Source organism: Phalacrocorax aristotelis, chromosome 3 (assembly GCF_949628215.1).
Source record: "Phalacrocorax aristotelis chromosome 3, bGulAri2.1, whole genome shotgun sequence".
In the NCBI taxonomy this organism is placed as follows: Eukaryota; Metazoa; Chordata; class Aves; order Suliformes; family Phalacrocoracidae; genus Phalacrocorax; species Phalacrocorax aristotelis.
In genome coordinates, this window is record NC_134278.1 from 69,355,582 (window position 1) to 69,370,846 (window position 15,265).

The following is a 15,265-nucleotide window of genomic DNA, read 5'->3' on the forward strand; positions in this document are numbered from 1 at the left end:
CTTGAAAGTAAAAGTCCCCATGTTGATATATTTACAAAAAAACCCAATTGGCTCTACAGCTAGGTTATTCTAGAAACAGCGTAACTTTAAATAAAACATTATAGGAGACGAATGACACCACTGAGCTGAAGAGTTCAAGACTGACAAGCAATTCATTAATAAAAGGAGAACTCTACCAGTGGCATAATAAAACACAGTAACTCCCACGTTCCCTCTATCACAGCACTGTTGGAGAGCAATGGTGCTGAGCTATAAGGCTTCATCCAACACCACCCTTGCTACTACACGTCGCTTTCTAGCAAACCCTTTTCTTGAACCCAGATGATACACCAGGCCTTGGTATGTATATCCTTGGTTATGCATGTGCTGCTTCAGAGGTTTCAAGGATATTCACCTTCATACAAGCAAGGGAATGACACAGCCCTCGCCTTTAATTGCTGCAATTAAACTTACATCCCTCTCTTTCCAAATCATTAGCGCAACTTGACAGCTCAGCGTTTGCCAAACCATGAAGCTCAGTTGCCGAGCAGCGGCCTGTCAGAGGAACAACAATGCTGGATCCCTGAAACAACACACTGCTGATAAGCCTCACAGAGCGCATCACAGTAGTAGGAACCTCTCGACAGCCAACGGACTCTGCCCTTTCTTTTGGAGACAGATACTGGATTCACTGCGTGAGAAGACTATATAACAGAAAATTGACGGAAGAGTCTTGAAAGAGCAAGAGAGGTTTCGCCTGCTCTCTAATGTTTCATTTTTCAGCGGGCATACAGCCTGGTTTAAAAATCCAATTATATGGACTACCGTTTAGCACGTACAAGGCTACTTTTCTAATCCACCATTAGTGGTTCCCTCTGCAGTAGTCCACAGACCCTAGGGATCCACAGACCAAGTCTGAAGAGAAAAAAGAGTAAAATCACTAGTCTGGGAAATGAAATGTTTACAGTACTGCATATGGCGTTGAAAAAAATAACACAGGTCAGGTCACCGGATCCATGTTTATCAAGTGTATAACTATACTTTCTGGAAAGGTGCTGTTTCCCTGTTTTTCCATTTTCTATCAGCATGAGTCGTGGCAACATCAAGCTCTGTTTTTGTAATAGATATGAGTTAAAACACAGCTCATCCACTGGGACTGAGGAAAAAAAAAGACAGCTAAATTTCAGGTCCAAGCAATATCATCCATCTTGATGAAAAACAATGACAGGCCTTTTTAATTCCATATTAGGAAGTTATTCATCCCCAGATTTGCTAATTAAGCCTGAGTTATTAGCTAGCCATATGCCAGCTAAAAGATGTTACCAATTAGCAGATTTTTTAAAAAATGTGTATTCATTAGAAAAAAACCCTGATGTTTTGGTAATACTTCCAACTCCTATTGAGGGACTTGGATAAATCAAAAAAGTGAAAAGCACAAGCTCACATAAACCAAATTAATGAAAGCATTGTCTTTAGCCTTTCTTCTTCTCTAGAAGCACGCAACAAACACTCAAGCCCTCTTCAAGAGCATGTCTGCTATGCAAAATTTACATGTAAAATAATCACTTTGAAATACTCCTAAGACGACTGGAAAAATGACATAGCCTTGTTGTTTATTCCTTTGTGCTTTGAGTAACACACGTTCCCTTTACAGACATCTGGTTTTCATCTTTCCATTTTAGTGGCACCAGGCTTGATAGTTACCATAACAGTAACATCCTTCATAATACAGGCTTCCCTCTATTGTCCTGATATGTCTAGGTGCGCTTATCTACATCAAGTTTGTTTCCCATCCTGCTTTTGCCCTTAATGCATGAAGGCAAAAGGCTAATTTTGCTCTGTCTGTATGTACTTTGAATTAAAGAACATGTCGGTTTGCCTGCGGGACAGTTCTGAGCGCTTGTGGGCTACTTCAAAACATCAGCCTGGACCACCAGTGAAGCAGAAGAATAATTTGTATACACAACATGTATTGTTCATATATAAGAGTGTGTGTGTATGTGCGTGTATATATGTGTGTGTATATGTGTGTGTATATGTATGCACATATGTAATACACACACACACATATATATAAAAATATACAATATATACCTACATACCCTGGTCTAAAGAGGAGGTCTGTGATATTAGTGGTCTCTAAGCATTACAAGCTCGTGCTTAATTCAGCTGGTCTCCAGATCTCTACAGTGACCTAGAAGGGACTCTGGATTTGACTTTTTATAAATGTGGGTGGATGATTTTTTTCAATATTTTTCTATCACGCCTATTATACTAATAACATGGTTTTTAAATGCCTTCAAAATGTTTTTCAAAGCCTAATTGACCACAGTGAAGACACCTGCTTTAATTCCAGTGCTAAAAAAATTAGTTAACATTCCAAATGTTTAAAATGAATTCTTGTTTAATTTTTAATTTCAAGTATCCTAAATACTGTTTGCAGCATTCTCACCCAAAGTGTTTTGTGCTGAATGCAAAAACTTTTTCTCAAGTGCTGAATTAGAAACTATGGCAACAAACAAGATATCATCTTTCGCAATATATTTTTGCCCTGTGGCTTCTTGAGAGGCAGAGAGGGTGACCCTTATCTCTACTTTTTAGTAGCAGGCATATTGCATTTCAATTGTTAAAAGATGCAATAATCCCCCTGTAAAGACAAACACTGACACCCTGAACTCATCAACCTCTCCCCTGGTTTTGGCGGGGTTTTGTTTGGGCGCTACAGAAGGATTCTGCTGCCTCAGAAGGAAATAATCATGATGTGAGTGAAGGTCTGTCTGCTCTCAGTACGTTAACAATAGAGACAAAGGCACATAGCACTATGGACAACAGGTAACAAAACATTAAAATCTGTTGGAACTTCCCTGTGTATCTGACTCAGCTGACCCCTTTTTTAAATTTTCCTTCCTCTTCCTTCCTTTCAGGTATCTTTTTGTTACCTTTGATTTTGCTGCAGGTAGCAGATTTTTTCAGTTTTGGTATTCCAGGTCTACCTGTGGCCTTATGTGTTCCCGACAGCACGACATAGGAATCAAAGCCTCATTGAAGTGTATGATGGTACCCAGGATGTATTTGTCTGAAATCCTGTATTGCAACGTTGTGTGGCTTTGAAGTGACTTTGTGTCCTGTCAGTAACTGCTGGGCACATCGGATACCTCGGCATGCGCTAAAATCATGTTTAAATGCTTCTGCATCACAAGGGAAAAACATGTATGTTATTGTCAGCACTGTAACTGAACAGTATCTCAGTCTTAAAAAAACTCACCAAATAGTCTACAGCTGGCAGAGCAGTTACCCAGTTCCCTGAGTCTGTCAGAGCGTGATTAGGTATCTCTGCCTTTGATTTCAAAGTGAAATGCTGCCGTCATATCCTGCACTGCAGGTGACTGGGGTTGCCTTTGGAGGCCCAGGGTGGTGGACTCTAAGGCAGCTTCCTGCCCTTCATCAGTGAAGTCACAAGTGTCTCCAGAGACGCTGCTAGCCATATCCTGTTGCAATGAACCAGAACTGTAGTTACACGCTTCTCTTTTCACCTGCAGGTAAGCCTCATGGATTTTTTTCCCAGAAGACTACACGGAAAGGCTGTATTTTAAGTCATCTTCCATCGGCTTCTTTCATTTGCAAGCATTAACACAACACAGTTTCTTCTCCTGATCAAAACCATCTGCACATTTAACACTGACAACTGTCACAGTAATTTTGAGAGGATGTTTCCTTCAGTCAGAGGAAAGACAACAAATACCACCTAACCCCCAAACCCCAGCGACCCAATGTAATAGCACAAAACAGAGCAACACAAGTTCGCAGTTCTGCATGCAAGAACTGCAGAGTCTCCCTTTGCTTTTCTTTCTTGCCATTCTTGCGACTCCCCACCAGTGACGATTCACACAGGTCTCCATCCAGAGCTTGACCTCGTGTCTGGCTGTAGGTTCACTCTAGATATAACACCTTTCATACTTTAAGCTTTATGGTTTCTAGGCTCCTCTCTATGTTAGCCAAGACAGACAACTGTTGTATTTGAATTTTGGGCCATCCATAGGGTGGCTGTGCTGCATTTAAAGAACTGCAGGATCAACACAATAAAGTGAAATCCAGGACTGGGGGCAGCAGCAAGCACTAACTGGTAGGTTTACAGCAATTCTTCTGTAACCTAGACCATCAGTTTTGCTGCCTTCTCTGACAGACGGAATAAAATACGGAAACCTCGATTAATTAGCAAAACTCTTACAGACTTCTAACAGGCTACAGTTTCACTTTTATCACTGATAGCCTTCTCAAAAGGCACATGATGACAGCAGGGGTCTGGATGCGGCTCCACGCTGCTGGAGCCAGCAACTCTGGTTGGGGTCACCACAGGCTGGGCTGTCTGCAAGGGAAGCACAGTAATTAGCAGAGCTCCCCACAGGCTTCTCTTGCGCTGCTGATGCAGAACTGTCCCCTCCAGGCACAACTGAATCAAGGAAAACCACTGCTGAGGAACATACTACTTTCCCATGTTAGCTCTTAGCCTCCCTAAATGCATCTCACATCTGGAAGGAAATGGCACTTGGATTGCAGAGGAGTATACATGATTTTGAGAGTGTTACGTTGTTCATCCCTTTCCTATGAAGAACACAAAAAAAGGATGTTAATGGCAGACTACTGCCCAAGCTTTTGGATCTCAGCAACTGCTAAAGAAGAAGTTCTCATGATTAAAATAAAGATCCTTAATGTCCTATGGATGCTGAGTAAAGCTTCAGGCAGGCAGCTCTCCTGCAATTAATGACATGCTGTGCAAGTGGGAACTGCCTGGGCAATGCAAAATAGAGCTAATGAGATACTACCACCATGAACATCATTTAACTGGAATTGCCTCCATGCAAGAAATAGGTTTAGGGCCATATGGGCATACCACTAGTTTCTTCTTCCTCTTATTTAACTTCTCCCAGAGGGACCTCTGTTGAGCTTCTGGTCATTTCTGCTTGGCTTTCTTTCAATGTAGCTCAACAACTGGTGTTTATTTGATTAATAATAATATTTGCCTTCCAAGATTTTTTATTTTTACAATCTTTGCTTAACAAAATTACTCCACGCGTACTTTTTTTTTTAGATACCCCACAGTTTTACTTCAATGTTGATGTTTCTTTGGGGATGTTTTGAGGGTAGGGTTCACTAGCTGACTAGCAACAAAGGATGCCGCTTACACCAAATGGAAAGAAATTTGGCTCTGAAATCTACCAGATGCATGTGAACGTACATGGATACACTGCCACACCATCCTGAACTTACATGAAAATACAATTTGTACTTGTAGGTTTTTGTGTTATATGCACCATATTATTGTAAATCTTCCTTCTAATTCAGTATATTTTGGTAAACCTTTAACTTTCTCAATAAAAAATCATACTAGGAAACTGTTTAACTTTGGTGGGGAAGAATAAACATTTCTTGACATACAGCCACTAAAAGACAATCATCCACTGCTTATACACACACATTCAGACTGATGAGCCCTATCTCATCTCTGAGAGTGAATCATCATCAGATCAAAATAAATAAATGAACCACCACAACTGAATATATAGGACCACATTTACTGACAGCGCCAGTAGAAGGCTGTTGGGTGTGTTTCTATACCTATAAATATGGACATTTCAAGTAGGACCATTATACCGACCTCTACCTCATCCCTATGAAAAGCTGAAAGCATTTGATGAAAATGCTCCATCCTGCAGGATATGCAGATTTGTGTTTGCCAAAGGTGCTGACCAGGCTTGTCATGAGTTCCTTTCCTCACCAGATGGACGGAAAGTGAACATAGCTGTCAAACAGGAGCGGAGGAGGAGTAAGCTAGGCTGATCTAAAGCAGCCCATGCTAGGGAAAGGTGCTCAGGGATTTTTAACCCTAATTTCTCTTCATTGCATTAAGAATGGTATTCCCAAGAAAAATTAGTTTTCTCCCTCTGCAGTGTGTAGTATTTTTTATTTATTTTTTTATTAAGAGGTGATGGGGATAGACTTGTCCTGATGTACACGTACTGATGTATGATCAATAACCCATTCTGACTGACTATTTTAAGAGTCAACAGCAAAGCAAAGGCAAATTCTGTAAGTCTCTATATCCAACTTATTTCCAGAATCAATTTTACTTCATTGTTTGAAAGAAATATAGCACCACTTCAAAAGCATTACAAAATCAAACCAGTTGGCCATTCTTTAGAAAGGAAATTCTCCTTAACATTCAAAGTTTCTCATCACAGTAGCTTCCGTTCCTGCATCTGCAATGTTAATTTTTGAACATGCCAGCATAAAACCATTCTGCATTCATTGACTATTTTTACCATGATTACAAAGCATCACACCAGCTATTTTTACTGGGTCTCTTAAGTTTCTTAAAGAACTCCGAAGATACAGCTGAAAATATAATGAAGTTATGTGAAATATTTGAAGAGTTTAAGGGTTTTTTTTGCTTATGATCTGTGAATTATTGAAAGTGAAAATACATCTTCCCCCTCTCACGCATGCATTTATATGAAGTTCCTTCTTTCCGACTGTTAAAATTTAATATGATTTCAGAAATGCTTATCTCTGATGATACTCAAAAGATTCAGAGCAACTGGAAAGTCAGATCACAGCAGTCTCAGAAGAGGCCTCAGAATAGTAGCTACTTATATGGTAAAATACCACCTTTTAGCTATGTTCGTCTTTCATAAAAGGATATCTTTAATATATTGAAAATACAAAGTAAAGATAAGCAGGTTAGTAACAGACTACTAAACTTCATCTTAAAAGAAACCATGGGGTAGAGAAAACATTTCTAACCAATACAGTCTGCAATTAGAAATCACGAGTAGCTAAAGGAAAAGTTGCATTTTTTTATTTATTCGGCTTTGTGCTACTTTGATGTATGGAAAGCTTGATTCTTGACAACTGTTTACATACCAGGATTTAACTGAGCACCAGGAGCACAGACAATTAGTTCTCAAATGATTAAACACAACTAAACCTAATTGTACTGACAGGCATACTCAATCCCCAGATTTTCTGAGGTCCTCTATTCTTCTGTCAACAGTACGCCTACATACTCCAGAACCAACTACTGCAAGGACGACATGCCACTGCCACATAAACAGTACTTTAACACAGTTTGAAAATGTACTGTGGCAGAATGTGTTAGAAGTATAACATCTATTCTTGTTAAATAAAATAGAAAATAAAGTTAAAGGTATAAATGGGGCATCCCAGAGCATACAGAGCTGACAGAACTAATGAGAATCTGGAATGGATGGTTCTTGATGTCCATGTGTTTTTAATAATACTTTATAATTTAAGGAACAGCTTCCACTTCTGGCATGAAACAATCCTCTGTTGCCCTTCTAATTCATTTGTTAGCTCTCAGATGAAAGACAAACATACCACTATTCTAAATTCATTCATTTCTCTGACTACAAAAAGTAAGTGAATGAATTAATGAATGAACGCATGTTTGAATGTAGTACACATGCAACAAAAGACTTATTCCTTTGAGATTACAAGCCACTTCTGAAATGCCTCACTGTACTTTGAGTTAAGATGACGCTTCACCTTAGCTTGGTATGAGATGAAGAAAATAATAGTGAAAAACAAACAAACAAAAATGCTCCAAACAAGAAACTCAAAATCTAGAAATCAGACATGCAGCCATTAAATCCAAAGCTTTAAGACTGTTTTTTATTTACTTACATGTTATGGGACAAAAATCAACCAAACTTCAAAGGACTCTGCTCCCTCAGAGCCAAGTAATTACATCTACAGTTGCTGTCAGCTGAGAAGGGAGCATCTCTAGCTGTCTCTCCCCTGAAATATTCCCAAACTGCCTGTTATTCCAGGCTGTGCTCAGAACCTCTTAGCGCCACCAACGTCTTCTCCACAGAGCTGTGCTTACAGATCTCCTCTCCCCCATGCTTCTGTGACATCCCCTAATGCTGAGGTGTTTGCACTACTGCTCTCCCACAGGCGTGGGTCAAGTTAGCACATGCAGGAGACAGAAGGAAAAGGAGAAAAAAATACTCAAACCCAAACCCAGATGCTATGCTTTTTGAGGCTGCACAATTCCATCAAACTAGCTTTTACTAGCAATAACTATTGTTCATCTGGTGAGTAGTCCCAAATCACAGCTATAAAAACAGAAATAGTTTTAATTCCTTTTATACCCAATAACAAAAGCACATACAATATACACTGCCTAAATTTACTGAGAGGTTTGCGTTTTCTTAATTCTACATCTATTGGAGAAATCAAAAGGGTCAGACAAAAAGCTCTGACAGTAATAGGCACCCTCCAACAGAAAGACAGCAATCAATTACAAACCATTCGCAGAAATTGTAGAGCTGTCACAGCCTCATTTACAGCTGCAGCTCAAGTCAGACTGCCTCTGATTGCCAAGCCATTTCCCCCCCCTTGTACCTACAAAACTAGGACAGCTTCAGAAAATTTTTAAAACGACACTAGCAGATGTGCATGCCAACCCAAGGAGTGAACTGCAATATGGCATGGGCAGTTATTTCAGCAAAATGTGCTCACACCATTAATACTGCTAGACATGACAGATTTGAGGCTGGAGAGAGGGCAGGGAGCAGACCCGTCTGTTTTCCCCTCTTTTTTGAGCTTTAATTGCGGCACATAATTTAGAGCACTGGAGCAAATTCAGTGCATTCAGAGCAACAAATAGCGTACACTAATTGTTATTTGTGTATTTAAATCCTCCTGAACTCTCCCTAATTTTCTGTCATCTGGTGCATTTGACACAGTTGATCAGGGCTGGCTTTGTTTTTCCGCTAAAGCAAAGCTGATGCCCCAGAATCTCCTCCTCTCTAGAGGGAGGGTACCTGTCATGTATGTCTACACAGTGCATGGTGGGCAGCACGTACCCCAGGGGAGCAGGGCACCCCGAGGCTCCCTGGGGAACCTGGTCAAGCACCAGCCTGGCGGTGCAGCCAGCCACCGAGGCATCCTAAGCCTTGGGGTCACCTTGCTGTGCTCCCACAAAGATCCCTGCCCCTAAAACACTGCAGAAGCCTTAAAATAGGACAATAGAGAAATCCACATTGCCCTTTCCACAGGAACAATGTGTCCTAGGGGACAAAAATCCAGTTTATTCTTGTCTGGTTGCAAAGACTTTTTGGGACCATAAGTAATGTGTTACACAGGATATAGATTATGTCTGCGGGAAATCCCAGTGCAACAGGAGATGGGATAAAGACCCAGAATCGCTGGGCTTCTCCTCACTCTCTAGGGAAACTGCTTGAAGTCACCTATATTAGGATGAAGTAGATTACAAAGTAATTCCAAAAGTAAGGGAGGATCAGCTCCTCTTGGTGGGTATGGCTAGAGGTACAATATATCTTCCTTGTTCTGGTCTTCTGAGTTTTCACGCTCTCCCTTAAGTCTACCAATTTCTCATACAGCCTAGTACAAGACAGTAATGTATTCCAGAACCACAAAACCTCTAACTTCACTTCTGTCATGCAAGAGTGTAATGCAAGGGTTATCACAAATCTGCTTGGAGATATGACGAACTCATCAACAGAAGTAACAAAAACATTTCTGTAGTCAGAATGGCAATGCCTAATAAAATCACAGCCACCAACATGAAAACACTACCCTTGCTAGAATTTGGGGGGTTTAAAACAATATGAACTTGGGTTGGACCCAAGCTGCAATCTGACTGACTCAGAGCTAAATGGATGAAACATTGCTTTTCAAAGACCACTTCTGGGGGACCCTGCCTCAGCCTCCGAAGTCCTGAGTGAGAGTAGGTCTGAGCATCCATTACTCCAGCTGAAGTCAAACAGTAACAGCAGACACATAAAAGGTTCTCCAAATTAGAGAGTGGGAGGCATTGGCTTTCAAACACTGCACCTCTCCAAGTCTGCAGTCCAGTCTAAAACTATTGATGTTAAGCGAGTGTTGCTACAGTCACTGCAATCTTATCAAAAAGAAAACATGTTCCAAACTGAATCAGTTAGAAAGCTGTAGCAGCTTTACTGTTCTCTGCAGAACAAACAAAGAAATATGAATTTGACAAGTCTCCGCCTGTTTGCCATTTGCCCCCATCACACTGCTTTTGGAGATGCAGCAGTTGTGCTGTAGATGCTGACCTGTCATGGTGACCTCAAGACAATAAAACACTAAATACAGCTAATAGGCATAAAACTTTTTCCAAATTAGTGTCATACATTAAATTCTTTCCAGTAAAATGCAGAGTGTTAACATTACAAGGCTGTCTCTTTGTTCATAAGGATTCTTACGTCAAGCATGTTCTTACCCTGAAAGGTGGATCAGCCTTCTCCCTGCGTGGCACTTGGTCCAGGGTGCCATCAGTACTGCTCCTTTTCAAGCTGGATGTGACATCAGGCACATTACTAAAATCTACATTTGAAAGAAAACAAATAAATAAATTAGACGGTTATAGGACAGGAACAGGAAAAGTATTTGCTTTTATCTGCAAATGCTTTTGGTGTCTAGCAGAATTACTATAGGGGGAGAAAGTAATACAAAATTTGCAAACCTCCCCACCCCCAAGAGAATAACACAAGAAGTCAAAGCAAGGCACAATTACGCATGGAAACTCTGCTTTCAAAACAGCAGCTGAACATCTAAGACTGTCTGAAGCAACACGCATATTTGATCTACCAAAATACATCTAATGCTCTTGCTAACAGCCTGCTTTTGAAGGTAGCATTATCTATAATCAGCACGCTCTGCTGAGACAACCAGTGAGGATAATTAAACGCACTCAGTAGTTCGCCTTGGATGAGCACGCTGTTGTTCGACACGACTCAGTCCTAAATCCCCTAAAGATTTAAGAAGAAAAGATAATTTTGCCTTGGAACAAACACCACAGTTCATAATATGGACAAAATCCCTTCTTCTACTAATAGTTTACCAACTTTACTAACTTTGGAGTCCATGTGCATAGCAGCTGGCAAAACCCAGTGCTGCCCTGCTCTACTTATTGACAGATTTTAGCTTTCAATAACATGTACATGTAAACTCAAGATCTATCCAACAATGCTGAACATTCATACAGAAATGATGTTTTTTCTCTTTACATTTCCTCAATTGGCTGCTTAAAATCTGCAGAGATGTTTACATAGAAATTCTAATTACAGCTCTTATAAGCGAAGAAGAGATTTTTGATCTGTAGTATTATCAATTCGAGCTGCTGAAAATCATAAAGCAAACACACACAAAAAAAGAGGATTTTTAGCAACCTCAGATGATGAAATAATAACAAAATGAAGGTGGTTGGTTTTTTTTTAATTTGCTGCTTTGTTTCCCAGCATTTAAGCCTCTAGGGTATAATTCACACCACATTACCACATTTTCAAACTTTCTCAACACCTACAAATGCTGGAGATTTATTTTTAAGTGAAAGCTGAGATTCTCATTTAATCACTGACTCCAGCAACTAAGGTGGTAATTAAAACAAGTATCACTCATCTTGCAGTAAAATCATCAGAGCTAGCAATAATGAAATTGTGAAGGACAACAGTAGCTCTCTGCCCGGGTGCTGCTGTTGTCCTGTCCCTGCAGAGCAGGACCAGGCTCCTCTCAGCAAAGGCTGACAAACATGGACTGAAGCAGGGCGGGAAATGGGAATTTTAGGCCCAAAAGAGCACGTTATAGCCCATGAGGAGACTTCCTGGGAAGACAAAACATGGCAGCCAGACTCCACAGGAAAGCCAGAGAGAAAGATGCAAATAACTCAGTACGATGTCATCTTGTTACTTTATTTTCCATGTGCTATTAAGGTGCCTATGCCAAGCTTAGTATCAAGGCTGACACTTTCCACCCAGAAGCCAAAGACTTGACTACTCTGTCACCTCCTGTTCTTGCAGAACCAAGGTCCCATCGCTTCTCTCCTGTCAGGCTTTTTTACCTTTTCCTCCTGAATTAAGGTGTGGCTCCTGATATCTCAAAGCCTACATAACAGGTGATACCCCAAGAGTTACCATCTTTGCAGAAAAAACATATTTTACAAAACTCCAGCAAACAGCCACCCATCTTCTTTAAGAACTTAACACGGAGTCTGCCTTGTCTATTAATTTTATTATGTTTTTACCCCTCATCCTCCACCAAGACTGAATAACTTCCTCCTGCCCTCTGGACTTTTAAAGCAATTTTGAGTCTGTCTTCTGTGTACGTGCACACATGAACACCTGTTGATTTCCACCACTGTCAACTCCTGGGTATAGAAAAAGAAAGCCAACCCCTAAAACCTGAACTGACTTTTAAATAACATTTGCTTGGGGGTGAGAAAATGCCAGGGATTTTATTTCCCATTGTTTCCCAGTTGTGCTCTTTTTGCTTGCCTTCTGGGTTTTAATGCACCTCCCCAAACTGCCAAACAACCTGCACCTGAGATAGATGTTTCAGTGGCATGAAGGATCTAGAATTTGATCTCAGGTAGCTACCTAATGAGAAAAAATCCTATGTCCTTTCCCCAGTTTACAAAGTGACCATTAAACATGTTTGTTCTTTACAAAACAGGGAGTAAAAGTAACTTATGCAAGCAATGAAGGGAAAGCATAAATGTAGGAAGAGGAAAATACGGTAAAACAATCAGCAGACAACATGAACAGAAGAAATCAGGAAAACAATACCCAAAGTAGGCAAACAAAATATTACATCACTTTGTCCATATGATCTATCTTTTCCTCCCTTCACCTTCATCTTTGCTTTTTCTTTGTAGTCTGTGGGACTGTTGGGTAGGTCAATATAGTCTTGCTCATTTTTACAGCATTTGCTATTGGCAGGATGTGTTGCTGATGGTAGTTAGGTAAGTAATATTTACTGTTATTTTAAATAGTAAAAACTAAAAAAAGTTACACGGAAAGGATCCAAGGTGAAAAAGGACATCCTACTGCATGTTGTATGCCAAACTAACAGGGGGCGGGAAGGAAGGAAGGACATATGGCTTGTTGATCAGTTTAGCATCCATATCCTGTCTCCCTTTCCTTCTTTTACTGTGGAAGCAGACTTCCTTTGGATCTGCTCCTACAAACCATCAAACTATTCCCAAAGAGCATGGAAGCATCAACGTCAGCTGCATAGCTAAAAAAATAAAAAAAAGAAAAGAAAACCCAACAATAACAACAACAAAAAAAAAACAAATCAAGAGGCAAAGAAAATTAGCATTACCTTACAGAAAGGGTAATTTCAAATGCAAAGCCTAAGGATATAAACACAGCAGCAAGTTTAATATTGAAATTCTTTCTACTTCTAGTACTAAATAGAATGGGAGTAACAAGCCAAACCATAAAAAAAAAATCATTTTCTTTAAACATTCAAATTTGGATTTAGCTTTACAATGGGATCCATATTAACAAGGACATTCAAAAGTAGTAATGTAAAACTGCTATCTTACAGTCTGGGTAACCACTATCCTTTCAGGCAAAATTAGCAATAAAACTGTAGCAAGTATGCACAGAATTAAGAGAAATGGTACAGCTGTGCGAGTTCAACATTGCTCCAGTACATAACATTCTGGATCTTTGCTGGGAATGAGCACAAAAAAGTATGCAAGGAAATATACATTCCTAAAAATCATCCAAATGCAAGGTCAAATCAGCACTTCCTGGTAATTTTATTTTAATTAATATTATTATTTGTAAAAAGCTATCTCTATTGTTACTTACCTCACTACAATTACACTACTGACTAGTTAAAGAAAACAAGGACTACGTTGCTGGAAACATTGCTTCAGAGGTTTTCCGGCATAGTAAGGATGAGTATCCCGTGACTAAGTCTGCCTATGCAGCTCCATTACAGCAGTACATTTGATTTATTCTATTGACATATTTGTGAAAAACCTGTCTGGAAGAAAAAACGGGACTGATAATATTGGGTTAAACAAAACTTGGTTTAAACCTTTTAACGTGATTTTCCTCTACTGCAGCGTACCTCTCTGTCCTGTTTACACACACACTCATGCATGGTGAGTTGAAATGTGTATCACTTCCATGTGGGAAGGACAGGAACCTCTTAAGCAGATAGCTTCTTGTGATCTCTCAAACAGGAGCGTCTGGAGACACTAGAATACAAAGTCAGTGTGGTGGCCTGATCCTGGTTGGATGCCAGGCGCCCACCAAAGCTGCTCTATCACTCCCCCTCCTCAGCTGGACAGGGGAGAGAAAATATAATGAAAGGCTTGTGGGTCAAATTAAGGGCAGGGAGAGATCACTCACCCATTACTGTCACAGGCAAAACAGACTCAACTTGGGAAAATTAGTTTAATTTGTTACCAATCAAATCAGAGTAGGATAATGAGAAATAAAAACTAAATCTTAAAACACTTTCCGCCACCCCTCCCTTCTTCCTGGGCTCAACTTCGCTCCCAGCTTTCTCTACCTCCTCCCACCCAGCAGTGCAGGGGGACGGGGAATGGGGGTTGCGGTCAGTTCATCACACGTTGGCTCTGCTGCTCCTTCCTCCTCAGGGGGAGGACTCCTCACATTCCTCCCCCGCTCCAGCGGGGTCCCTCCCACGGGAGACACTCCTCCATGAACTGCTCCAACATGGGTCCTTCCCATGGGTTGCAGTTCTTCACGAACTGCACCAGTGTGGGTCCCTTCCACGGGGGTCAGTCCTTCACAAACAGACTGCTCCAGTGTGGGCCCTTCCCATGGGGTCACAAGTCCTGCCAGGGGCCCGCTCCAGCGTGGGCCCTTCTCATGGGGTCACAGCCTCCTTTGGGCATCCATCTGCTGTGGTGTGGGGTCCTCCACAGGTTGTAGGTGGATATCTGCTCTACCGTTAACCTCCATGGGCTGCAGGGGAATCTCTGCTTCAGCACCTGGAGCACATCCTCCCCCTCCTTCTTCACTGACCTTGGTGTCTTCAGAGTTGTTTCTCTCACATATTCTCACTCCTCTCTCTGGCTGCAGTTGTGCAGGATATTTTTTTCCCCCTTCTTAAATATGTTATCCCCGAGGTGCTACCACTGTTGCTGATGCGCTCAGCCTTGGCCAGCAGCAGGTCTGTCTTTGAGCTGGCCGGCACTGGCTCTGTTGGACATAGGGGAAGCTTCTAGCAGCTTCTCACAGAAGCCACCCTGCTGTGTAGCTCCCCTACTACCAAAACCTGGCCACGCAAACTCAATACAATCAGCTTGTTGCAAACAACAAGAGTATCAACCTCAGATAAATGCTAAAAAACTCAGAAAAGCACAGAGGGAAAATGCCCTTATGTGAAAAGCTTAACTAAATCATATGAAATGCATACTAAACTTTTTGCTTTGTTTCTAGCAATGAACAACCAAGTG

General features: G+C 40.9%; 1 protein-coding gene across 2 annotated transcripts in view; it reads right to left on the reverse strand.

Annotated features, from left to right (window-relative positions):
* The window catches only part of TIAM2 (TIAM Rac1 associated GEF 2), a 140,578-nt gene that overhangs the window by 20,972 nt on the left and 104,341 nt on the right, over positions 1-15,265 (reverse strand). For both annotated transcript variants that reach the window (XM_075087883.1, XM_075087882.1), the window contains exon 15: positions 10,265-10,368. In XM_075087883.1, the coding sequence (XP_074943984.1) occupies positions 10,265-10,368 (104 nt within the window). The remainder of the gene's footprint in view (positions 1-10,264; positions 10,369-15,265) is intronic.